The sequence below is a fragment of the Amblyomma mixtum genome, chromosome 5 (genome assembly GCF_055824585.1).
Source record: "Amblyomma mixtum isolate Tamu chromosome 5, ASM5582458v1, whole genome shotgun sequence".
NCBI lineage: Eukaryota > Metazoa > Arthropoda > Arachnida > Ixodida > Ixodidae > Amblyomma > Amblyomma mixtum.
Window position 1 is genome coordinate 1663005 of NC_143016.1, and position 24590 is coordinate 1687594.

General features: G+C 45.5%; 1 protein-coding gene across 1 annotated transcript; it reads left to right on the forward strand.

Moving 5' to 3' along the window:
* The first annotated feature begins 5690 nt into the window (after positions 1–5690).
* Positions 5691–23202, forward strand: LOC149341110 (snake venom 5'-nucleotidase-like). The gene is made up of 9 exons (XM_089541934.1): positions 5691–5985; positions 8469–8606; positions 10309–10534; positions 13994–14179; positions 15142–15342; positions 17484–17744; positions 18315–18470; positions 19723–19914; positions 22807–23202. The coding sequence occupies exons 1-9, from the start codon at positions 5770–5772 to the stop codon at positions 23043–23045; spliced, it is 1815 nt and encodes a 604-aa protein (XP_089398060.1). The 5' UTR covers positions 5691–5769; the 3' UTR covers positions 23046–23202.
* The last annotated feature ends 1388 nt before the right edge of the window (positions 23203–24590 follow it).

Sequence of the window (24590 nt, forward strand, 5' to 3'; positions counted from 1 at the left end):
CTTTCACTAAGCAGATTAAAACCAATAGCTTGCACGGTTTCGGATTACGGACAAACAGCGTGCCGACGCCCGATGCCACACGGAATTCAAGCAGGGTGACTGTGTATGGTTGTGGACGGCCATTCGCCGCCGTGAATTGAGTGAAAAGCTTTTGTGCCGCTAATTCGCTCCGTACAAGATTCGAGTCGAATCGGCGAACATGACTGTATAGTCGTTCCCCATGGAGCCGTAGCAACCTTGCGGCGCCGCTTGCGTCCAGAAGTTGTACCTGCGTGTCGCGTGCTTATAATTACTATTGTGCCCGATAATGGACGCTTTGTGATAGCACTTTTAGTGGTTATTTTTCGTTGCCCGTGATTATTTTGCTCACATTTTTGTTTCTTTTTAAAGCACCGGGCCGAGAGGGGCATGATGCCTCGAAGCTTTGTACCGTTTGTTCATGCTCAGAGCCGCCGGCACGCTGCTTATAATTTCGTTTCTGATGCGAGATGCGATCACGAACTATCTCGCATGATCGCAGCCACGCGCAACTGCTTCTACATTTCTTTCCGGATTTTTGCACTTTATTGGGGTGCCGTATCTTGAAAGTCCCTCGTGACCTTAAACGAGGGCTCGGGCATGAGCCCAAAACAAAATAAATAAAGTTTTTCTCTCTCTCTCTCTCTTTATTGTGATCGTTCAATTGAGCGTAGCCACGATGGAGGAATCTGTTCTTCGACGACCGCCGAGCACGCTTGTTGCTACCACCCCTCCCAAGCTGTTCAGTTCTTTGTGAGCGCGTTAGCCCAATAAATATTTTGATTTCCAAGCCATTCTGCTCATCCATTTTCCACGGCGTTGTCACCCCAACGTGGCAGCAGTTAATAACTTCGTCTCAAGTCAACATAGAGCTTGCCCTTTTGCAGCAGTTAGTAGCTTCGTCTCAAGTCAACATGACATTTGTCCTTTGACTTTCTCATCCTTTTCATGCATGTCTTTTTCGCGCTATCAAAGGTTGCAACAAGCATGCGCTGCGTGTATACAGGGTGGTCACTTCATAGTTGTCAAATCGGAGTCACTTCCCCTCACACCGTCGCTTCCCAACCAATCAAGGCACTTTCACTTGTTTCATCACTCTCACCCTCTTGCTTCCTCCTCCGCTTTCCTCCTCGCGCTCTTACGGTTGCACCGTTGAAGCACAGAACCACTCAAACAAGAAAAGACGCTTAAAGGGCAGCTGCACAGGTTCGAATGCGTGAAAATCGCAGGCAAAGCATGAGAAGTCCTTTTGGGTTAGCATATGAAATTGCGGCGTAATCACCGATTAAAAACGCGACGGCCTTCAAGCTTCTACGCAGCGCACAGCGCCAAATGCGGGGCGAGGGGGAGACGGATGATGACGTCATCGACGGTGCACATTTCCAATGCAAAAAATTGGCTGTGGTTTAGCTCTTGTTAAACCTGGTGGAGTAGCGAGAGGAACGGATTGTTCGTGAACCGTCGGTGAAACTCACCAGTAGCCGAATGGAACTCACTCAGTCGAATCGCAAAGTCAGTCTTTCGCCGGCGGTCCGTTTCACTGGATGGTTCGTGGCTCGGTGGAAGAACGAACTATATTCTTCCACCGTAGTGGATTCACCATCGGTGGCAGTACCACAGCCTGAACTTGCAACGGTTAGTAATTCGCGGGAAAAGTTTGCTGCGCTAGTGCATTATACAGAAGATTGATACAAATCTTCCGGCACATCCCACTGCCTTCTCGACTGCCTCCATCTTTTTTCTTTCAAAGCCCTTCCTTGGAGTTGCTTCAGCGTCGCCGGCCAGCTGAAAGAGCAGCTCGCCTCGGTCAACCAGGAGTAGGATAGGATCAGCGCTTTATTTAGGACTTTAAATTTGAAAAAATATATATATATATTTCTCCCTCTCTCAGCACAGCGAGCAAAACGCGTGCATGCTACCACAGATAGATTGAAAACTCTTCGCAGACAAGGTTGCAGAGCACATAAGGAATATTTCCGCAGTTTTTTTTTTAACCGTTAAAAATTGAATACCTTCGTGGTCTTCATGAAAGGCGGGTTTGCTTGAAAATTCTCTCGGCGATAAATCCTTTCTGACGCCTTTGCCGTAAGCGCCGGCCGAGAAGTTGCCATTTTGATACACACGTCAGCAAGTGAGATGTGATGTAGACGTCATCTGTGTCGCGTTCCGAGAAGCCGGCATCAAGCGCGTAGGCTGTCGAGGACATTTATAGTGACAGCTACGGAGACCGTCCACGTCGCACTAACAGACGTACATGGAAGGCTCAATGCGTTTTGCTTTCTGTGCCACGCTTGCAAAGCTTTGCTCAAGCGCCTGGAATCTGCTTCGCCCTGACAAAACAGTTTTAGACAGTTTATAGAGTGTCTATAGACTTCTTTCTATAAAGGCTATGGACTGTCTATAGACAAATCCTAGAGAACAGTCTATAGGCAATACAAATGCCATAGATGGTCTATAGATAATCTATAGATTTATGACCGTACACATTTAGAAGACTTTTGTCTATAGACAGTCTATAGACTACGAATAGACAAAAATCAACTTCTATAGGAAGTCAATAAAGTCAATAAGAAGTCTATAGACTGTCTATAGACCATTTTTGTAAGGGAGCTGCAGGAACAAAAATCCTGAGGTCTTTTCATTTCTCTCCCAGTGAGCAGTAACGAGATTAGCTCTTGTTGTTTACCATCAACTAGCCCTAACCCTAAATACTATCTTTTCGACTGGGTGAGCTGCCGCCAGCATAAAATCGAAAGACTTGGAATATTTTCTCATTGTCTCTCAGAAGACGTTATCTAGGACTTTACTCAGGATTCCGGTTTGGGACTGGAAGCGACGCCCATTTCAGGGTCCGAAAAGCTGAGCGCTTGAGAGGTATGAGCTAACTTGTACTGACTCCCGCTTCTACCTCAAACGAGTCACGTGGGGCACGCACTATCTTCGTAGTAGGAGGAGAGAGTGGGCGTGTCCCACCTCCCGCGCACGGCGCCTATTTCATTTGCACGGTAACGTTGTGTCGACACACAACTGCTCCAAGCAAGCGCGAGTTGGACCCACGCAGACACGCCCCAGACCAATACCTCGTTGCTTGTAGACCGTCAACAGACATTTTCACTGTTTAGAACTTTACTGAGAGTACGTGCATTCCCGACAACGCGGCGCATGCGCACTAACGTGCATATGTGGAATTCGGCAATCGGAGCAGTGTTGCCGCAGTCAAGTAGAAATTAGGCTGAACCCAGAAGGTAAAAACCTGAAAAGGTGTACACCGGAACTTCTTTTTATCCCCTCCTTTTTTGCCTGCACCTTCACTCCGTGGTTGAGCTGTCCACCTGAAGTAAAACAACTAAAGCACCTCTCCCTTCATCGTGCACTCCTATACCTCCAAATATTTGCGGGATGGAAGAAAAGGGAGCGTGGAGCACTGCTTAATATTCGGGAAAAGGGAGCGTAATGAAAGCCGTTCACACAGTGGAAAAGAATTCAGAAGCGATTAATTGGATTGATGCGTAGGAAATGCGCTAGCATACTCCTTTTCACTCCCCAATCTATTTCAATTCTGATTCTATTCCAATTCCGACTACGCAACTACGAAAAATGTGTCACATTCATAGACCACGACGAGTCCTCATACCGCTACTGGTGCAGTGGCGCTGCCGTTACGCGATGCGCAACTTCACCGACAGGTGGCTGCTTCAAACACAGCCATTGGCGGGGCTTGTAAGACCCAGGTTGCTCTCCCTGGCAGTGCGAGAAGGAATAGCACCCGCATGCTTCAATTCTGCAGAGACAGTTCTTCGGGAGGCTGTGCATTTTTCACGCAGGCCTGCTGTTGTCCGAGTCACTTTCTTGATCATTTTAATTTCTGCCGAGTCATTTTTCTTCCGGCGTCCCCACCCTCTCCCCTAGAATTGCAGAAGGGAAGGGGGAGAGGGGCAGGACGAGAGGGTGACGGTTGACAGGGGGAAGGCAGGTGGAGCGAGGCAAATCCCCCTAAACACCGCTTAGCAGGTGCAGGTTTCGCACAGACGCCGACGCCACCGGACAATTTTCGCCTTCATGACCCTCCTAATGCGATCGCAATAAAGATTGCCAGAATATTCGCCCTTCTGTACAGCGAAGAAGGGAATGATAGTTGTATCACCTCTCACACCCGGCCCCCTCCCTTGCAGGCGAATAAGGTCGTAGACAGCACTCAGTTTAAGGCACGTATGACCAGGTCCCATTTAGACCACGCAACAATTTCTCGAGAGCTATTACTGCCCTAACCGAAAATTCCCTCAACTATACCTAAATTTTCTTTTTTCAGACCATTTTTTCTATGCAGCATCTTGAAGTCTCCGTTAATTTGGTAGAAGTGAGACAATTTCGGTTATTAAAATTTTTCAAACTTCGTAAATATTTCCTGTTCGCCAAATTTTAACCCTAAAATTTCCTTTAAAAATGGCTGTAGTTTGACTATTGGCCATCCCGAGTAGAATTGCGGTAGCAACGGCGCGGCAATCGCCGAGGCGGTGGCACCTCTGAGTCACCCGCGTAGCGGAGGAGTCGGCGGTGGCCCCAGCACCGCAGCTGTGCGCCGTGTGACGTCACTCCTCCTGGAGAATGCACTGCTGGCGCAGCGGCGACGGCACCTCTAGGGTGCCTCGATGCGCGCCCGAGAGCGGGCGCGCATCGAGGCACCCTAGGCACCTCATAGTCAACCGAGTAGCGGAGGAGTCGACGGCGGCTCCGCGCTGCTTTGACGTCACTGGCTTCTCGCGCATGCGCAGTTGGGGCTCTCCGGGGCTCCTCGAAAATGTTCACGCCTAGCGTAGGTTTGCTTCCGCAACAAAAGGAAAAAATATTTGACTGCGCCGCCTAGACCCATTCAAGGGAGGACTGCTCGGTGGAAGGGGGGAGGGTGACGACGCATGGATATCTTAGTAGACTGCGCTTCAATCACAGGACGCATATCGCGGAGAGGTGGTTGCTCTCTTACATGGAGACGTAGCTTGTGATGAGATAAAAGCTTCCATTGTGATGGCTTAATTTAAAACGGTTGCGAAACGAGTATAACGCTGACTGCTGTGGATTCGACTGATGGCAGCCAGCCCTGTTAAACGAGCTCAGCGTCCGCTCACACGCAGGCAGGTTTGTCAGAGAGCAATAGAGAAAGAAAAAAGGAAGAACAATGAACATATACAAAAGCCAGAGCGTCGATCTTTTCTTGTCACCTGTACACATCATTGTCTGTAACGACAATTTCGTTCTTGCGAACACTGGAATGCGGTTTCAGCATATCAGTATCACCGACCGGTTAACCTCCTCGCCTTCCCTCCTCCTGCAATGCGGTGAACGGCAGCGAAGTTAAAGGGCAGTATCCTTTATGCACTGACTAACGGGGTCAGGCGCTGCCCTTTTCCCGTGCCCATAGAACGCAGCTGTCTGTAGCTAAGGTTAGGTTGTGCAAATCTTTTTTTTTTATCATTGCTATCTTTTATATTCTCAAAACCTTGTTTGCAAAAGTTCGAGGAAACGAGTTTGTCTGAATACGCAGGGACGCGGCGAAGATGAGAATAATAAGCTTTGAGGGAACGGTTCGATCTTTGTCACTTGTCGCATGTCAGCACAAAAAACAATGATTTCTTCCGGCGCAGATACAGTAACACGGGCTTCACGAGCGTCGTAGGCGTGCCCACTGCAACGTTTCTTCTCCTATATATATACCGCGCCGCGAAACGCTCGGACTTCCCCCGTTGTTCGAAAGGTATGGCCGGCGACGGGATGACCGTGTCAGCGTTGGTGATTCTGTTTTTCCTGTGCGCATGCTGCCTCGCACAAGGCGGCGAGCTTACTCTAACCGTGATGCACACCAATGATGTGCACGCTCACATTGAAGAAAGTACCAAGTACGGTGCCATGTGCAGCGACCAAGACAAAGAAAACAAGAGCTGCGTCGGAGGCGTTGCTCGGATCACAACCAAGGTCTGTGCATGTTTGCGCTGTTTCTTGTTTTTTTCATCACAGTGCGCGGAAACGGCCAGTGCTCCTTTTCTGGGACTTGATTTTTTTTTTCGATAGACAAATATTAAATGCCCCATTTTCATTCATATAGCGACAGTCGTTAATGGTTCTGCCTACGGACTCTGCGGTCACTCTTATTGACTTCGAGCTCACACTTTTACTTGCGCCTGCTTGTCGTTTTAGTGAGCCGAAGGGAACAGACTTTTTGGTGTTTCTTCGAGGAGTGCTAGCACGAGCGACTGGAGGTGTTTGAACAAATGCGATGACAGCGAGAAGGTTGGAGCGCGCACAACGAAATCAAGCCTTCTAAGCGACGTACTATAGAGCCGATAGCGGTCATCTTGTTAAGTACCTTAGTAGTCACTAATCATCGATTGCTGCCACAGAAGCATTATTGTAATCCGTTAGGCTGCGCCGCGAGAAAAGTTATTTTCAATTATCTCCAATCAGCCTTTTCCAGCGCCATCCGTGGTCACCCTATCCTAGTAAATTTGCTAATGTCACCTCCACAAGTGCCTCTCTGCCGCCCTTGAGTGTGTTCTCCTCCCTTTGAGCCAACTCTCTTGCCGCAATAGGGCACTGGTCATCTGTTCTCTGCTGTCACTGAAAGCACTAATTTCGAACATGCACACAAGAACACACACGTGAACGCTCACGCAAACATCAGCGTCCTTTTGTTACGTTCATAAAAGTCGAGCCGCGTAAATGGTGCGCAGTCTTTATAGCAGCCAGCTGCATTGCTCGCCATTATATGTCGAGATTCGTTCGCACTCACTAGACACTTCACAATCGCTTTACAGCGGCGACTGCATCTAAGTGCGCGCAGCTATCTCCGCCATGCACGGCAGTGACAAAGGTGGCACACCTTTCACACAGCTGACCTTATAGCGACATGCGACATGTCATAACGTAACAAAAGCTATCAAAGCATTATATTATGTAGCGCCTCTCCAGATTTGTGTGAGGTGTGCCGGCTTAAGTAAGATTAAAGCTTTCTGTTGTTAATTACGATAACGGTAATTAATTCTTAAATGTTACCGCCGCAGTCGTGCCTTTAAGCGCACTCAGGTGCGGGAACTTCGGCATTGAAATTTATGCGCCGCCAATATTTAATTTTATACCTGTCAACCAGAATTCTTTAGTGTTTCATCTCCCATTTCGGCGCGGCATAATATGGCTCGCTATGACGGCAAATATTGCATAAAAAACCGTTCGTGTGGATGCTACGCATGCAACGGATGCGACGGAAAACAGAAACGAAAAGAGGAGAGCCATTTACGGCGCTCAAGATATTCTCTTTTTTTTTCAGTGATTTGACTCTGTCTTGCAGGTGCTATTGAGACTCAATGATGTTAGGCAGATGAAATGACTTACACAGTATTCAGTCTGCACAGCGCCTCTAGTACGCGTGCTTGATCCACGAAATGTGTCGCGCTCATACGAGTGGCAAATGGAAAAGGAGTTAGCTGTAGTTATAATTATGTACTTGTATCATCAGTGGTAAAGACAACAACAAAAAATGAAATGATAAACATGAGACAGCTTGTTAGGGGCAGCTTGTTAGATGTTAGAAAGTCCCGCAAAGAATCACGATGCGGTTAAAGAACTGAAGGCAGAAAACGTAAGGTGAAAGTATCTGGTGGTGACAGTAGAAGGCAGCTCAATGTTGCGAAATTAAAATAATAATAACAAAAATATGAATACAGGATAAAAGCAACAGGCGGTGTCTGTGTACAGGGCCGTTCGCCGCCGGTAAAAAGCGCATGCGCAGCGTCCGCTGCGAGCTGACCACCACTTCCTTATGAGCCTTAGCTTCTTGCCGTCAGCATTTTGTCCATGCATCTATGCCGGTAAACAAGCAAGCTAAGCACCCTAAAGGGTGACAGATGGAGAGCTCAAACATGTGATGTATTGCTTGTTTATTTATTTATATGTTACCCCTAATTGATATATTTTAGAAACTGATTTTTGTAGTTTGGATGCGTCGCTAGCAAGCGTTAACGATGGCACTGAGGCATTATTTCCGCGCACTGTCATTGTAGCCAATGTTTTATAGTAATTGTATTCACCTTTACTCTTATTATCATTAGAAAATTTTTCCTCCTCACTGTCTTTTCAAATACCCCATGATAATGCCTGCAATACAGTTGAACTTCGTTATAACGAAGTTTAAAGGGCCAGACGATTACTTCAATATAGCCCTTCGTTATAGCTCCATTAAACGAGCTTCCAAGGGGAACCGTCATTCCTTCGATATACCCATTATTTCGTTACAAGCTGTTTCGCGGTAACGAGGTTCGATTGTAAGATGATGAAATGGGGATACCGAAATAAATGTATATTGTAGAACAGGTCAAATTATGTACTGAGTGATTAGAATTCGTTCTTAGAGTTATGTTTCCTTGAGGGCGTCTTCTTTCCTGCGCGTTTTTTTTTTTTGGCAGGTCAAAGAACTCAAAAAACAATACCCAGGTGCACTGTTCTTAAACGCTGGATACTTTTTCCAAGGAACCGCATGGTACACTGTGCTGAAGCAAGTGATAATATCAGCCGTCATGTCCAGAATGGGATACGATTACGTGGTAAGAAAACTGTTCTATCTTCAAATTTTCAAACCGCGAACGCATGCATGCTTAAGTGAACAGTAACAGTTGCGGCATATTTTCCTAGTTGCAGCAGGGTAGCTGTAAATATTTCGATGTGAATTTTTTTCAAGTTATTAAGTTAGATTATCTTAGGATTTAATAGCGCGCTATTTGTCCGTATCGGTGCCGTGGTCAGAAAAAACTGTACATATATATTTTAAGGTTTCAATGAAACGCGAGCAGCGCACAAAAATATATATATATATAAATTCTGCCTTTCTACTTTCAGCTATAGTATACAACTAGTGTGAATTATGTTTGTGTAAAATGCTGCCAGCAAAGTATATTTTCATACACCCCTTGCAAAACAACATCCCTCTGTACGAAATAAAATAATAAAATATGGTTTATGGATGATTGAGATTCATTTAGGCCGTATAGGACTATCAGAGTTAAATGGAACGCAAATAGGCAACTGGAACGCGAACATAAAAGCACCAAAATATAAAATAAAATGTAAATATAAACATATAACATAAACATAATACTATATATATATACAGGGTGTTTCACCTAAGACTTTCTGCAATTTTTAAAAATAAGCTATTTGAATTAGATGCGCGCTTTTTCTGGCATAGCATTGTCAGTGGTGTAGTGCATCATAATGCAGCTAAGACGTGCTAACTCGCAGGCTTGTTAACCAATATTTAATAGTTAACTTTTAAACTATTACCGTTGGGCTCCTTAATTATTGAGGGGCATGTAGCCCACCGTAAGTGATGTCCATATCCGTTTTTAGAATTTCGAGAACGCGATTAGCCTCGGCGCTGTGGCCCAACAAATTTTGGCTATTTCGACGAGTTACGTGCACTGGAGAGGTTGCTTTGCCTGCAAGCTTCTCAAATCGCATGTATTTTGGCGCGATGTAGGCGAAATTTGTTGGGCCACAGCGCCGAGGATAATCGCGTTCTCGAAATTCTAAAAACGGATATGGACATTACTTACGGTAGGCTGCATGCCTCTCAATAATTAAGGAGCCGAATGGTAATAGTTTAAAAGTTAACTATTAAATATTGGTTAACAAGCCTGCTAGTTAGCACATCTTAGCTGCATTATGATGTACTACACCACTGACAATGCTATGCCAGAAAAAGCGCACATCTAATTCAAATAGTTTATTTTTAAAAATTGCAGAAAGTCTTAGGTGAAACACCCTGTATATAAACATAAAATTTAAAGTAAAACATAAAAGTACCAAAAGCGGCCTTCAGGCCTTCAAAGTGAATATCGACTGGGCCAGCATACAGTCACTCTCAACTAAAATATTCTCGTTTCCTTGTTTGTGTTTCAGTTGTCCTGCTCACTTAACCGCACGGTCTTACTGCTTTGTGTGCGGTTGCGAAAGCTGACAGCGAAGGAGCAAAGTTCTCGCGACCAAATAACATAATGATAAAACAACAATGACAAAATCGTAGGAGACTTTTCCACTTTCCAAAACTGAAATACAAAAAAGCGGGAATCACTGTCATCTCTACAGACTGTAAAAGCGAGAAGTAAAACGAATAACGGTTTTATTTTTGCTTTCCTTGAGCTCGACTCTGTAACGACGGCGTAAAGCACTTATAACTAAGACAGAAAAGACGCCGGTTTTGAATACGTGTGCTAGTAACCCGTTTCGGATTGTCTGTGTTCATTCCAGTGCCTTGGGAATCATGAATTTGACGACGGGCCGGCAGGGCTAGCACCCTTTCTTTTGGAAATGAAAAAAGCGAACGTCACAGTTGTGAACACAAATGCCGACTTTTCGAAAGAACCTTTTCTGCAAAATATCAGTCTTCCTACGTCGGTGACTGTCAACATAAATGGCACATCAGTGGGGATCGTTGGAGCAGTGCTTCCTGAAACCCGCGTGCTTTCAAAGCCCGGTAAGAACGCCCTTCAACGTTGCGAGTTCTCCGAAACGCTCGGGAAAGCTTTCTGAAATGTCGTGTCACCCGACATGTCACACGAGGCTTTGCGAAGTGATGACGGCGCCACTGTATGAGAATCATAAGGGGAGTGAAATGGGTTTGCTCACAGTTATAAAGACACAAACAAGCCAGAGAGTGCAAAACCATCTATATGCGCAGGCGGAGCCGAGTACGAGGCACGAAGGTGGCTAAGAAGATATCAGAAGTAACGGCTCCTAGAAGTGACAAAAAATGCCAAAGAAAGAAAAAAATAAGCAAGGGCAAACAAAAAGTGTTTTCATTCCTGTTTTCTTTTCTCTGCAGCGTTCACCATGGATTGATTTTATTCTGTTAGATTTATCGGGTCGTGTTATCGATGAGGAGGCTGAGTGCTGCAAATGCGGCAACACCGAGTAGAAGGTAGAGGTAAAGAATTGGAAAAACTAGGCAAAGAAGGTTTCCATGAAGCTTCATCTCACAGCCTGTGAAGCAAGTAGGGAAAAAAGGAAGCCTTGAAGAACAAGCAAGCGTGAAAAGTTTGGAAGAATCATAAGTGAGCATTTGGTTGCGAATCGTATACCAACTCGACAACAGCTCTAAGTGAGCTGTTAATATGAAGTTTTTATCATGCATACACGCTGCATGCTTAAGCAGGTAGGTACAGATTGTGATGGGCTATTTGATGAAATAACAAAATTACAAGTTACAATTAGAATCCAAGACTATAGTGACCATATGAGCAAACGAAACCTGCTGCTTTATTGACACGTAATCGTTATAGTGGTAGCAGCTGTAGTCGATAGTTCGCACAAGAGAAAGCCTGCATTTTACAGTTCGAACTGTTATACAGGTGAGAGGAAAGCAGGCAAGCACGAAAGCGTGCAATGTGAGGTGATATAAAATAGAGTGCCTACTCACAGACCACGGTGGCTGGGGAATAATCTTCCTAAGTAGCCATCGGTGTCTGGGGATGTGACATCCTGAAGATAATGCAATACGGCGTAATACGATCCAGGTGAGAATCCACAACACTGTATGTCTCCAGTGGCTGCTCTGGTAGGAAAGAATGATGCGGCAGAGCGCCCCGTATGTAGCGTGCCAGTGAAGGGCGAAAGTTACCGGAGTTTATTTCACAGGTTTTGGGTACGCGTTTTGTGGTTTCTGGAGATCTGAACAACCGCATTTTTGAGGCTTACGAAAATAACTGCCATTCATCAGCTGGGCCCTTAATTTCGACACAAGAACATTTTTCGGAGTATACTCGGAGCCTAACATTTGTCGGAGCATCATCGTTCAGAGGAAGTGCCCAGGGCGTAGTAATTTCGGACCTGGTGTCCTGCACTCGGACTAACTTGGACGCATTACAGCAGCAGTCGTCATTTATTAGGAAGGAATGCCGGCCTTTCCGTTGGTCTACCTAAAATGGACCCGCGTATGATAGCGATGCTTTGCATGTTGTTATGAGAAATGGCGGCTAAATGAGGTCGCACTCTCGAAAAGCTGGGGACCTAGCACCACGTTCACTATCCGTGTACTCTTTTGTGTGTGACTACTTCGCTTGCACTCTCTCATGAATAGGTTTCAGTGCAACAGTCGAGTTTACGCCACTCCCAGGTGGCATTACTGCAGTGCTGGGTCGTGTTTAGAGTTGACAATCGTGCAGGAGCAGTTATGGCGACACGCCAGTTGTCGCGTGCTGTGTCCACCTACACGTGGCGACGTAATCGACTGAAGAAATCTGCAAAATGAGCTTCATCACCCTGGCCATTTGCATGCAGTCCTTGAGAAGCCTGTTGTATCTTTCGATCACACCGCTTTCCTGCGGGTTGTGCACTGAATAAGAGCGGCGTGTAATGCTCCTCTCTAACTGCGAACCGTTGTCCGCTACAAGTTCATTCGGAATGCCTTCGCCGCTAAATGCCTCTTGCGGGAAATCGACAGCAGTAAGCAACGTGACTGTTGATGCAAAAGCAAATTCTGACCACTTCGAGTGGCAGACGGTCAGGATTGTTGTGTATCACAAGTTTTAAGGTGCCCACGCGAGGGGACCTACGATGTCCATCGCAAGCTTCTGCCATGGCGTTAGTGGAAATGTCACCGACTGCAAAGATGTGAACGATGGTTTAGCAGGCTTGTCAAGCGTCCAACAAATGTGACATTGACTGATAACTTTCTTGACTTGTTTGTCCATCCTGGGCCACGAATAAAGGTCATGCAGCCTTCGCGTTGTTCTGAAAACTCTAGGATGGTTTTAAGTGCGAAGATGATAAATTCGTAAATTGGTTTTTGAGGAATGGAAATGGCGCAGTATCTGTCTCACATATATCGGCGGACACCTGAACCGCGCCGTAAGGAAACGGAGGAAGGTGGGATTGAAAGAAGAAAGAGAGAAAGAGGTGCCGTAGTGGAGGTCTCCGGAATAATTTGGACCACCTGGCGATCTTTAACGTGCACTGACATCGCACAGCACACGGGCGCCTCTTGCATTTCACCTCCATCGAAACGCGGCCACCGCGGTCGGGTTCGAACCCGGGTACTCCGGCTCGGTAGGCGAGTGCCTTACCACTGAGCCACTGCAGCGACAAGCGTAGCTTTCAGTACACCGGACACTGAAATCTTTTCCCCTCGAAACAACAAACCATCTACCTGAGAGTGCTATTCTCAAACGTTATAGTACGGAAGGATTTCCAGTGTCATTGTCTTTTTAAGGGGCCGTTCTGACGTAAGGTATTCCGGGACCATTAGCAATACCTCGTTCACAGCAGTTGCAAACAGCAGCTGCTCTCTTGTTATTCTAAATAACACGACCAAGACAATTTATTCATCTACCGTTTGGTTTGAAGTGCATTCAGTAGGCAGGCGGGAAAGCGCATCTACAATGACATTCTGGCAACCTTGGTAATACCTTACCTCAGAACTGTAGTACAGCAAGCGAAAATAAATTCTCTCACTCTCACGTACATGGTCTGGCGAAATTCATGCTTAAAGTCATCACTGGAGTAAAAGTTTCAGCAACAATGCTGACCTGCTGATTCTTTATTTCGGGAATAAAATTTAAATCTAGCCAAAGAAAAGAAAAAAGGTTCTTTTAAAGATAATGATGTATTGGTGAATACTTGTGTGGTCGAACTTGTAGACACATTGAGGGCGCTACTGAGGGAATAATCAAGAGACAGGTGTTGATAGAAACTTTAAATAGTGGCAAATTCTATTCAGTACGTTTGGAGGAATTTTCTAACAAGCGCGCCGAACGAGGACTTTACTTCTTTCTAGTTAGCAACAAATATGTACAAGCCCAGAGAGCTTAATATTTGTTAAATTCATTAACCACTGAAATCAAATAAACACGCTGCTGTGTTGTTTTTCAGGCGTTTTGATTTTCTCCCTTCATTATTCTCACCAACAATTTTCAACTCAGCCTTTTGTTTTTTACAGGTCTCGTGGAGTTTAGCGACGACCTGGAGAGCATTAGAACAGAAGCGGAGAAACTTGAAAGAGAAGGTGTAAAAGTTATCGTAGCAATAACCCACTCGGGGTACCCGAGAGACCTCGAAATTGTGAAACAAGTACGACAAGTGGATCTCCTCGTCGGTGGACACACGAACACATTTCTGTATAACGGTAACTATGCTCCTAATTTCAAGCTCGCATCTTTTTTTGGCGTGGTCTCAAAAGGCAAAAACGACGTATTTATTTCAAGGTTGCATATTCTCAGTGTTATTTTGCATAACTTAGGCTTGGCTTATGATCTCCAATTCTACAAAGCGAAATTGTGAAGTACTACTGGCCTAAAGTCGTCCAGCCGACTAACGTTCAGGAGGAGCTAGTCCGCAAGTCAGCTGCCGCCAGTGGATCCCTGGATGGGGGCCCCGATTCTATTCTGATTAAATCTATACTGATTAAAAGTTTTCTCTCTCCTTCTCTCTATTATTGCGAGAATAGGCATCCTGCTACCAAGAAAATAAAGCTAGGTTCCTTTGAAAATGGCGTCCGTCTTGACTACAGCCAACTTTCAATTAAAAATCAATTGCTTCATTAGCCTTCGCAGCGGCGCGATATTGTTCGTTGTGATTGCTTTAATGCGCCAGAACTTCCGAGGAAGGTGATTAGCGTGTTTAGGTTGCCACTTGATCGAAAGCAAGTGCTAAAGCTTTGTCCGTTCTACATGGATAAGATAAATGAAAGCTAGGTTTTCTTTTTTCCTTAATTACGCAGACCGTTTCGAACAAGCGTACTTTATTTTTGACAAGTTATGTCCCCTTCTAAGTGCTGTTTTGTGCGCGTCTTGATAACTTGTGAGTCAGCTAAAAGATGTACATGACTGGGAGATAAGGAAAGCTGCATTTGCATTTCTGTTTCATTCATAAAGATCTGACTTTAAGACTAGAGATTGAACGTGCGCGTCGCTACAATAGGAATGATACAAAAGGAACGCGGAATGTCATACAAAGCGACTCAGCTTGTTGCTTTTAACGCTCAAAATGCGCGACAACTGTCTCCATCAGGCTTTAACCAGTTTTGCTTGAGCGGGATAACTATACTTCAAAGGTATCTTAACACTCGAGCTGTAAATGTCATTTCAGGCACCGGCTATCCACGAGAAAACACTCCAGAAGGCGACTACCCTACCCTCGTCAACAGGAGTGACGGTTCCCGTGGCCTAGTCGTGCAAGACTACTGGTTCGGGAAGTTTCTAGGATTTTTGCAAGTTTCCTTTGACCAGGACGGGAAGGTTGTGAACTGGACAGGAAACCCAATCCTGCTGAACAGCTCTGTGAAGGAAGGTAAATATGGAAGAGAACATTGTGTTTTTAATGAATAGGCCTTTCGAGCTCGAGATCGTGGCAAAGGCGCTACAAATATGGTCCGAGTTTTGGCGATACTAATAATGGAAATGACACCAGTATGCACAAGTAAAGTGAGCGCAGTATTTTCTGTCCTTTTTTTTTTACTTTTGCTCGCTATTTCTTTTCTCTCATTTCCCCATGAAAGAGGAAGCTTCGGTAAACGGCATCGCCAGGACGAGGTTAGGTAAGGGAAGATATGAAAGAGATGAGGATTAATATGTCGACATTGGACCGGTGAGTACACACGTAAATAAGCTTAAGCAACGGGCAGGCGCACAGGTTTTGGACATAAGAGAGAAACAGAGCAGTGGGCTGTGGAACGAAGTATATGAAGGCACGTAACAAATGCTGAAACGCATTCAATGCATGCGCAACTTTGAAATGAAGGAATTAATTAATTAATTAGTTACCCTAAGTTACAGTACACAGCCCGCGAACTATGCGTGTTGAAGTGTTAAAATGTCACCATGTACGGACTGCACAGTAGGTTTGTTTTTCAAAGTAGCCTTGCAGCCTAGAGATTTTATGCGACAGCTTTAGGCTCCAGCTCAGGGGAAAACCCGGCGACGCCGGTGGCGTGTCGAGAAAATCCCGATTGGTCGAGAGGGTTGCAACTTCACACCGTGAGCTATAGAACGAAAATGATTAAACATTTAATTAAATTGCAATTATAAAGGTCGTAGCATGACTAATGTCATTATGACATGTAAGGATCTAGAGTAAATTAATGACGCTGAAAATAAAATTAGGATAATTAGTTAGGAATCGAGCCCACGACCCTTGGGTTGCTAGTCAGACAAGCTACCCCTAGGCCATTGAGGCTTATTTTTTTCGGCTTCCCTAAGACATTAAGGCACACTCTTTCGGATTTGCTATAAGGAAGTTTTGCGTGTCTTGTGGTATATAACGTGGTAATGGATGCCTACTGGTGTAAGCTATTGAGTGCGTTTAATTAGAAAGAGGTACTTATTCAGAAAGTAGAAAATAACCGTCAACACTGTCGCGCCATACCCTTATAGCAGAACTTAAGTGTCCCCCCAAATTTGTTGCGGTCATACCTCCGCTGTGTGTTTGCGTTTCTTGATATTGCGCAATTCTGATTACTGGTTTGTTTTTTGTTTTGTTTATGAGGGTTTAATGTCCCTGAGTGAATCAGGCTATGAGGGATGCCGTAGTAGAAGGCTCCGGATAATTTCGATCACCAGGGGTTCTTTAACGTGCACTGACATCGCACAGTACACGGGCCTCTAGAATTTCGCCTCCACCGGAATTCGACCGCCATGGCCGGGATCGAACCCGAGTCTTTCGGGTCAGCAGCCGACAGCCTTAACCACTTAGCCATCGCGGCGGCTAGTTTTGATCACTCGCAGTAATGGCTGTCTCCGTTTGAAGAATATCGCTCTTTTTCCTTAAAACCCACATCGATAATAAAGCAGATGGGTGATAACCGGCACCTAGCTTCATAAGGCATGCGCGCATACTGGGTGGCATCAAAATTGGCCACCGCAATGTTATGCGGTGTGTATAGCCTCGCAGTAAGAAATACTGAGAAGTCAGTGCTACAGACGTCTGCTCTAAAAAAAGAGAAATCATAGCGTTGACCACAGCGGTCTGCCGGTACAGAAATAATGGACTTGTTTGCTCCAACAGCCACCATAATGCAGAATATGACGGGTTGTGAAAGTGTAATTTTTGGTAGCGATTGGCAAAAAGTGCGCCCGTCAAAAAAGCATAAAAATAAGCATTGCCATATGAGCACCTTTCTTAATTTACTGACTGTAGATTCTGTATATGCGAACTATGTATTAAGTGTGGACAATCTAGTGCAAAAATTTCTCTTTCAAAGAGACTTTTTTACCTTGTGGAATATACACCTGGAGCGAACTGCGTACCGGAAATTACGGTACTCCATTGCCCATTCAAAAGAAATCGGGCGAAGGCCTGCAGTGAAGTAAGATGACGGTGTCTGTAGTCATTGCAGCAAATTTGTTCCGTGAGGGGTCTTAAAGTACCATGCAAACAAGCGCATATAAGCTCGCATAATTAATTAATGGTGCTACTCTCAAACTTTCATGAAGACAGGGAGATGCTCGACCTTATCGCCTGCTACAAGGAGAACGTGACGCGTGCCATCGAGGCGGTGGTCGGCTACTCCAAGGTGCTGCTGGAGCAGGCGGACAACATCTGCCGCCTGCGCGAGTGCAACCTGGGGAACCTGATAGCGGACGCCTACTTCGCCCACTACGCGGACAGGGAGAGCAGCGACCCCGAGCTCTGGTCCGACGTCAACGGTGCCCTGCTCAACGGCGGCGCCATCCGGGCTCCGATACCACAGATGAGTGACCAACATACACACTGCTCTCTGTAGGTCCCGTTGAAAAAGTGCACAACTAAGACTACTTCGTGACATTAAAACACCTAATTTTAATTTAATACACACCTAATTTTGGGGTACGCGTTTTCTTGTTTACAAAGATGCGTAAGACATTAATGTCCATGAATTACCACGTGGTGCTCGCCTACGACAGCTGGATAATTTATAATCGAATTTCTCTCTCATGCTATTTCGGTTCGTACATAAAAGGATCGTACACAAATCAAAATAAGGTATACTGTATATTGCGTGTATATTGTCGCCCTACCCCTACCCTTTCTTACTATCGCTCCCCTCTTTCTTTCCCTCTTCCTGTCCTTTTCCTGTCCTTTTACTTCAGCTAGCCGTAGCTCAGGTGCTTCAGGTTTCGATGGCCATGCAGCGGCTAGCAACATCTTTTCCTTCCAAGGTTATTTTAATTTATTAATAAACAGCCACTAACAACACTAACAATAATATTTGAAAGTAAACCCCTTGCTGACTATGCGTCTTTGATTTCTGTTTTTGTTTTTGTTTTTCTCACCAACCAAACCAGAGAACATAACGATGGGACACATATTGGCTACGATGCCGTTCGGACAGTCAGTCGTCATCATGACACTCAACGGCTCCGAGCTGAGGGACATGTTCGAACACTCTGTCAATGAATACAGCTATGAAAATAAGAAGGGACAATTTCTGCAGGTTTCCGGTAAGTTGTGCTGCACGTGACCGTGACTTAAGTCCTATTTTGTAGACATTTTTAACGACCATGTTCGGAAGCAGCGTATATGCACGCTTACAGGCAGTAGGCTGAAGATCACTCATCCAATTGCATAACATTCGTCCATTGATAAAGGTGACCAGGTCTAAGGAAAAACCAGCGACGCTGACCGCCTCAGTAGCAGTTCGAAACAATCATAGTCGGCTGACTTACGTATTATCTTCAAATGACGGTTGCATATCAGCCATTCGAGCAACGTATGTCATGCACTGACAATATCAGGAGGCATTTTTATTGTGGCCATTTACTTTTTCTTACGATACCTGGCTGCCACTGTTGAGCAAGTCTGCATAATCACGGGAGTAATTGCTCATTAGCATGCACCTGAGAACAGCCATGTGGCTAAGATAGGTATCTTGGAAATTTCGCTGATAAAGCAAAATTAATCTTGGTGCGGGGCTCGAATTCGGGGCTACCTCTATTCGGCGTAGTCGTTATACCGTTATACCAACGAAGAACTTTCTAGACACTCAGCTTCTACCAACTAAGAAAACTTTTTCATGCGTTGCCCTTCTTAAAGACACCGTAAAGCTGGCCGAAGAAGTCAGACCACGGTGCTATATCTCAACAAAGGGAGCGGCAGGTGACCGGTCACGCTCAGAAAAGAGCTGCTTGCCTTTTCAATAAATTTATCGCGCAACCAAAGAGTAGCTGTTCTAGGTCATGTTCCTTGCGTGTCAGCTGACACCGCATTCCGTGATGAATGCACATCAAAGTGCATCTAACCTCAAATGTTTGATGGTTGGTATTTTCAATGCGAGAGCATTAGGAGGTCCATGACGGCGAAAATTGTTCGGCGTCAGCATCTGTGGGAAGCCTTCACCTTCCAACAGCGGCAGGTGGCAGGTGGCGTTTAAGTAGGGGTTGTCCCGCTCTCCACTTGCCATCCACTATTACAACGGCTAAAACGAAATACCGACAGTAATGAAACACCGGCTATAGTAAAACACCGGCTGTAATGAAACATGGGCTATGACGAAGCACCAGCTGTAAGGAAACACTGGTGCTATCAACTAGGCAAGGACACTTCAGTGACAGGTGAAAGTGAATGCGTTCTTGTGATGACAATGGCTTAGTGAAGGTAGGTAAGAATGCTCTCGCATTTCCTCCGCGTCAATCCAACTGATCGCTCTTTAAATTTGTTTGCTCTGTATTTAACCGTCTTTCTTCGATTTTACAGGAATTAGAGTGACGTACAACGTGGGCCTAAAAGCTGGTTGTCGCGTTGTGTCACTGCAAGTACTGTGCACAAGATGCAAGGTACCGCGGTACGAGGACGTAGAAGACGCGAAGACGTACAGAATTGTTGCCACAGACTATGTTACAAGAGGAGGAGACGGCTACAAGAAAGCAACAAATGCCACAAGTGGAGGTAAAGTTAAACTCGCTAACATCTGTCGAAGCATGCAGACAACTGCGTCGGATTTAATCCGTGCTAGCCCAAATTTCATCCGCTTGTAGAGGCCCCTGAATCGGATTTGCAGGCAACTGTTGTAAGGTAGCCGGTGGAGAAGAAAGGAGGGGGGGGGGGGTGTAAAAGTTGGTCGTTTATGGCATAATAACATAGTAAATTGGTTCAACTTTATTTTTTAAAAAAGGGACCAATGTTGTTTTTTTCTATGAAAATTCCGCCAATGTGGCCGGAATCGTCAGCCTTGAAGCGTCAACGGGCCAGCCCTAGTTATCACTCAGCTGGAGAGCCTCGGGCTTCGGGGTCGTCGCTCTCCTAAAATCCGACCGAGAGCGTTGGCTACGATACAGTACAGCCTAATTAGAGCAATAAACTGGGACGGTTGACAGCGCTTAAACCAGTGGAAGTAATATGTGGTATATTAAATTCCCGAGAGTTTGCAGTTATGAATGTAGCCGTGCCATTTTAGAGGATTTTGGAGCGAATTAAATCTCTCCGAGGCATCGAAGAGCCCACTGTTGCTAACATTAAGAAAAGAGCAGTTTCACAAAGCTGCTAAGTGCATTTACTTATGTTGAGCCGGTCAGCGACATGTCGAAGCTTTAATAGACCGTTGGTTATTGTGGTCTAACAGTGCAGGAACCTATCAAAGTACCCGAATTAGGTCCTATCTCATTCGTGACCAACGTATGGGCACCGGAAGTTTGCGACCGATCTCATGTAGCCATAAACATGCCTACGTCAGGAGTATGGTGCTTCACCTCTATTTGTTCACATAATGGAAAGGTATAGCGAGCAGAGCAAATTAGTCATTGTGATAAACTCTGAATCACAATTATAAAGGAAGAAAGACGAGAACTGAAAAATTGGTTATTCACACCACAAAAAAAAAAGAAAAAGAAATGAAGTTTAGAGGCTCAGTAAGGCTTGACTATTCCACTGTCTTTTTGCTCTCTCTGGAGAACGCGGTTGATGCCACAAACATACGAAGCTGAGTGCCAGCTCTGCTATCGTGGTTTCAGTTGGCTTGTCTCTGTGTGGTGCTTCAAGCAGCGGATCTTTGCATTTGCATACAAATACACTTTTGTTAACCTACGTTTAAAGTGAGAGATGAGTTGCTTTAGCTTCTGTTTTGGAGGAAATCAGTTGAATGAGACCTGCATTAGTATTCACAAAACTGCTCTAACGCCAGGGCACTCCGTGATTGGCTGATACACGGCGCTCTTGTTAACATATAAACAATACTCCAGTCAGTCACGATTTGCCCTAACGGAGAAGTTTCGTGCATCCGGACTGTAGGTATTTCTGCGCCACGTACCTTTTGTGATGTACTACATGATGGTGTCTCGAAGTTGAAATGACAATAGGCGTTACACTGTCGCACAAAAATCTGGCAGCGTTGTGGGGGTTGTAGTTTGTGTGAATAAACCAGCGGCCGAATCATGAAAAATATTCGTTCGGTAGACTCATCAGTGATCGGCTGGTGCCTTGGCCATCCCACAGTCACGAGTCAGTGCTGCGAGCTGCTGTGGTCTTTAGCATGGTAGCATGGTCTTCAAGAGCCTAACTCGAGAAGACCATGCTATTCCTCTTTGCTCACGACCCAGAAAAATAATCTCATTGCAGTAGCACACACGTACACGCACGGACAAGGGGACAAGATTGGGGCCAAAACAAAGGCCCGATGCAGCGTCGAGTTCTCCTTCCTGCTAGTGTTTGCCCCAGCGTGGTGCTTTCATACTCACCGATATTTTTTTATTGTTATTATTATAATGCAATAGAGGCTACCAGCAGGAGGCGACGGCCTCCACTAACGTGCAATGTGTTCACGCACTCGCGAGCCAGTCACACACATTTAATAGACTGGTGGCTCCTGCTCGTAACTTATAATGAAGAGCCGCGGAAAGATGTCGGCGAACTAGCCCGACTGCATGTGTCCAATGCATACCCAACAATTCTGGCCAAAAGCATTTTTGGACGAGAAAGAGTTTACGAACGCAACTTTTTCGTATATTGTAAGATCTCACTTAACAATTAATACGTTGGTAGATCTCCCGTCGGCAGGCATGAATCCTTTTGCTATTAAAGCTTTTGCTATCGTCAAAAGCGTTCCCCATTGGTTTTCTATGGCAGTCTTAACTGCTCCATATGAGCGATGGAAACAACAAAAAAAAAATATTTTGCTACACATTGGAAGAATGGAACGGTATCTTCAATATTTTCATATCAGTAGCCTACAGTGCTCCAATATTCAAAATTTTCGTTCAAGAATGTTTAACATGACCTAGTAATGATGAACTGCTCCTCCCCCCAAAGGAAAAGGTTAGGTAATGGTCTGATTTTGAAGGTGTGTGCGCTCATGCATAGCCTTGTTGGGGAGCATTACGAATTTTTTTCCTGCATATTTACTACGCTCAATTTGTGGCAACGACTAAGAATTCGGTCCTGCGCCCAACCCGTGCCGGCCACTCGGTCATTCTCTTTCTTCCTGGCGTGATGGATGATGTCACGTCAGTATTCAAAGTACGCCACGTTGTGGCAGCCAAAGGAACTAAAAGTACTTGTCCCGAATTCTTGGTAACGTTCCACAATTTTTCGAGCCTGATTTTGTTTGTTACTGCGGCAGCTTAGCTTTAAATCCTCCGCAGACCCGACTACTTTTTGTCGTCTTTTCTTACTGCAAAGTTGGAAACTGTGCATCGTTCATGACTTGCTGGCAAGTAGCCTACCATCGCTCAGATTTTATGGTGGGCCATGATACGAACGACCTGCCGCATGTAATGATTTTGGCTGCCCTTAAAAAGTTGTTAAGACGGCATTAATGTTCTTTGTTCTTCTGTCGTATTTCTGCAGGCCCCGCCGACTACACAGTTCTCGTGGATTATATCAAGAAGATGACCCCAATCAAATCCGCCCTCGAAGGTCGCGTAACAGTTCTGAATGGAACTGCTCGTGTTATAATTCCTGGCGACCCTGTCACAGATCCATCTTACGGGCAGAAGGCTACGATATCCGCCAGGATACTCTACTACTACACAAAACTCCGAAAGTATGCGCGTAACGTCTTGCGTGGATTCGAACGCCTAACGTAAACTTTTAGCGAATTCGAAAGGATGATGGCTCAAGCAGCGAAGATGACTAGCTGGACCACTTTAGCAATAAATTAGCCGAACGCTGCTGTATTTTTCCTTTCAAATGAATTATACAGCATTTGACATGTTGAAGAATAAAACCGCTTCATATTTTAAACCTTGTAGTCGTTTCTTTTTTTTTTTTGTAAGGCGCTGTGATTAAAATTGGTGAAGTAATTTGAGCCATGTTACTCTTTTACACACACACACACACGCACACACGCAACGTTTGCGTGTGTGTTTAGGAAGACACACAAACAAACACGCGTGCACAGATACAAACACGCACGCACACATGCACACATACACACGCACACTCACAGGCGCCCTGCCTCTAACTCACTTCCTATCTGTATAAGGGCTTCGAAATACGCAGTCAAGCGACTTGAGAAACAAGAAGATATTGTGAACAAGACGAAGCATCCACTGTGGCGGCCAGCACTGCACCATCTTCTACATACTGTTCAACCCTCCACTCAAGACCATCGCCATTTCGCGCGTCTGTTCGTCACCGATCGGGACGATCGCTAGGTGGCCCCGGGTAGTGTGACGAAGACGAAGCTGGCAGTGGTGCGGGACGGAGCGCTCGCGCTAGGCCAGCGGCCATTAAATCATCTTTTGTTCATGGTTCATCACGCCTTATTCTTCGGCTGGCCACCAAGTTACAATATTAATGAAACTTCACCAGCTAACACGTCTCTTTGCCTGCTAGCTTGCGGTCACTTACAAAGTGTTGACAATCGCAACACAGTCATGGATCTGTGCGTAAGGAGCAAGAGAGCAATATTATTTTTATTTTCACGGGTTGCCAGCACTGAAGCTCTGGTACAGGAAGTGTCATTATCGAGACGGACTGCACAGAGGAGTGAGACCGTGCCGTATGCTTGGACCAGCTTCCTGACAGTGCGCACTACTTTTCAACAAGTCGTTGTAATTATGTTCCCTAACCTTCGCTTTCGCCATGCGCTCGATCCACTCATACTGCAAATGCAAGTGCAAAAACACACTCGGCACAAGCCTTGTGCATGTGTTCTCAAAAGTTTAACAACCCATAGTTTTTCAAAGTCGCGACACTGTGTATCTTTATTTTTTTTTGATGCATTAGTACACTCTAAACAAGAATACGCCTACATGGGAGTAAAACGGGAGTAAGCTGTCATCTGGCGCATTCTCTTCCATAAAAGGGAGTGCGCTAGAAGACAGCTGACGCTCTTTTTACTCCTTTCCGTTTACAGCGTTCGTCATTTTGAGCAAAGCGTAATGCGACAAGAAGCGCACTAGAGAAAAACTGCGCGAACCTGCTCGCCTGCAGCACGTTTTTGGGACTGGGAGTCCGAGCCAGGAAACGGTCGAGGCGACGGTGAGTCAAAGGACTTTTATGTACACTATGTACAAGGGCTTTTACATGATACAAGGGCCAAGAGTACCACGGGCTAGCACAAAGGAGGGCGGCCCCGGCGGCGAGCGTAGCTCCGGCGTGATGGCTCTTCTGCTGCCCGTCTGCTG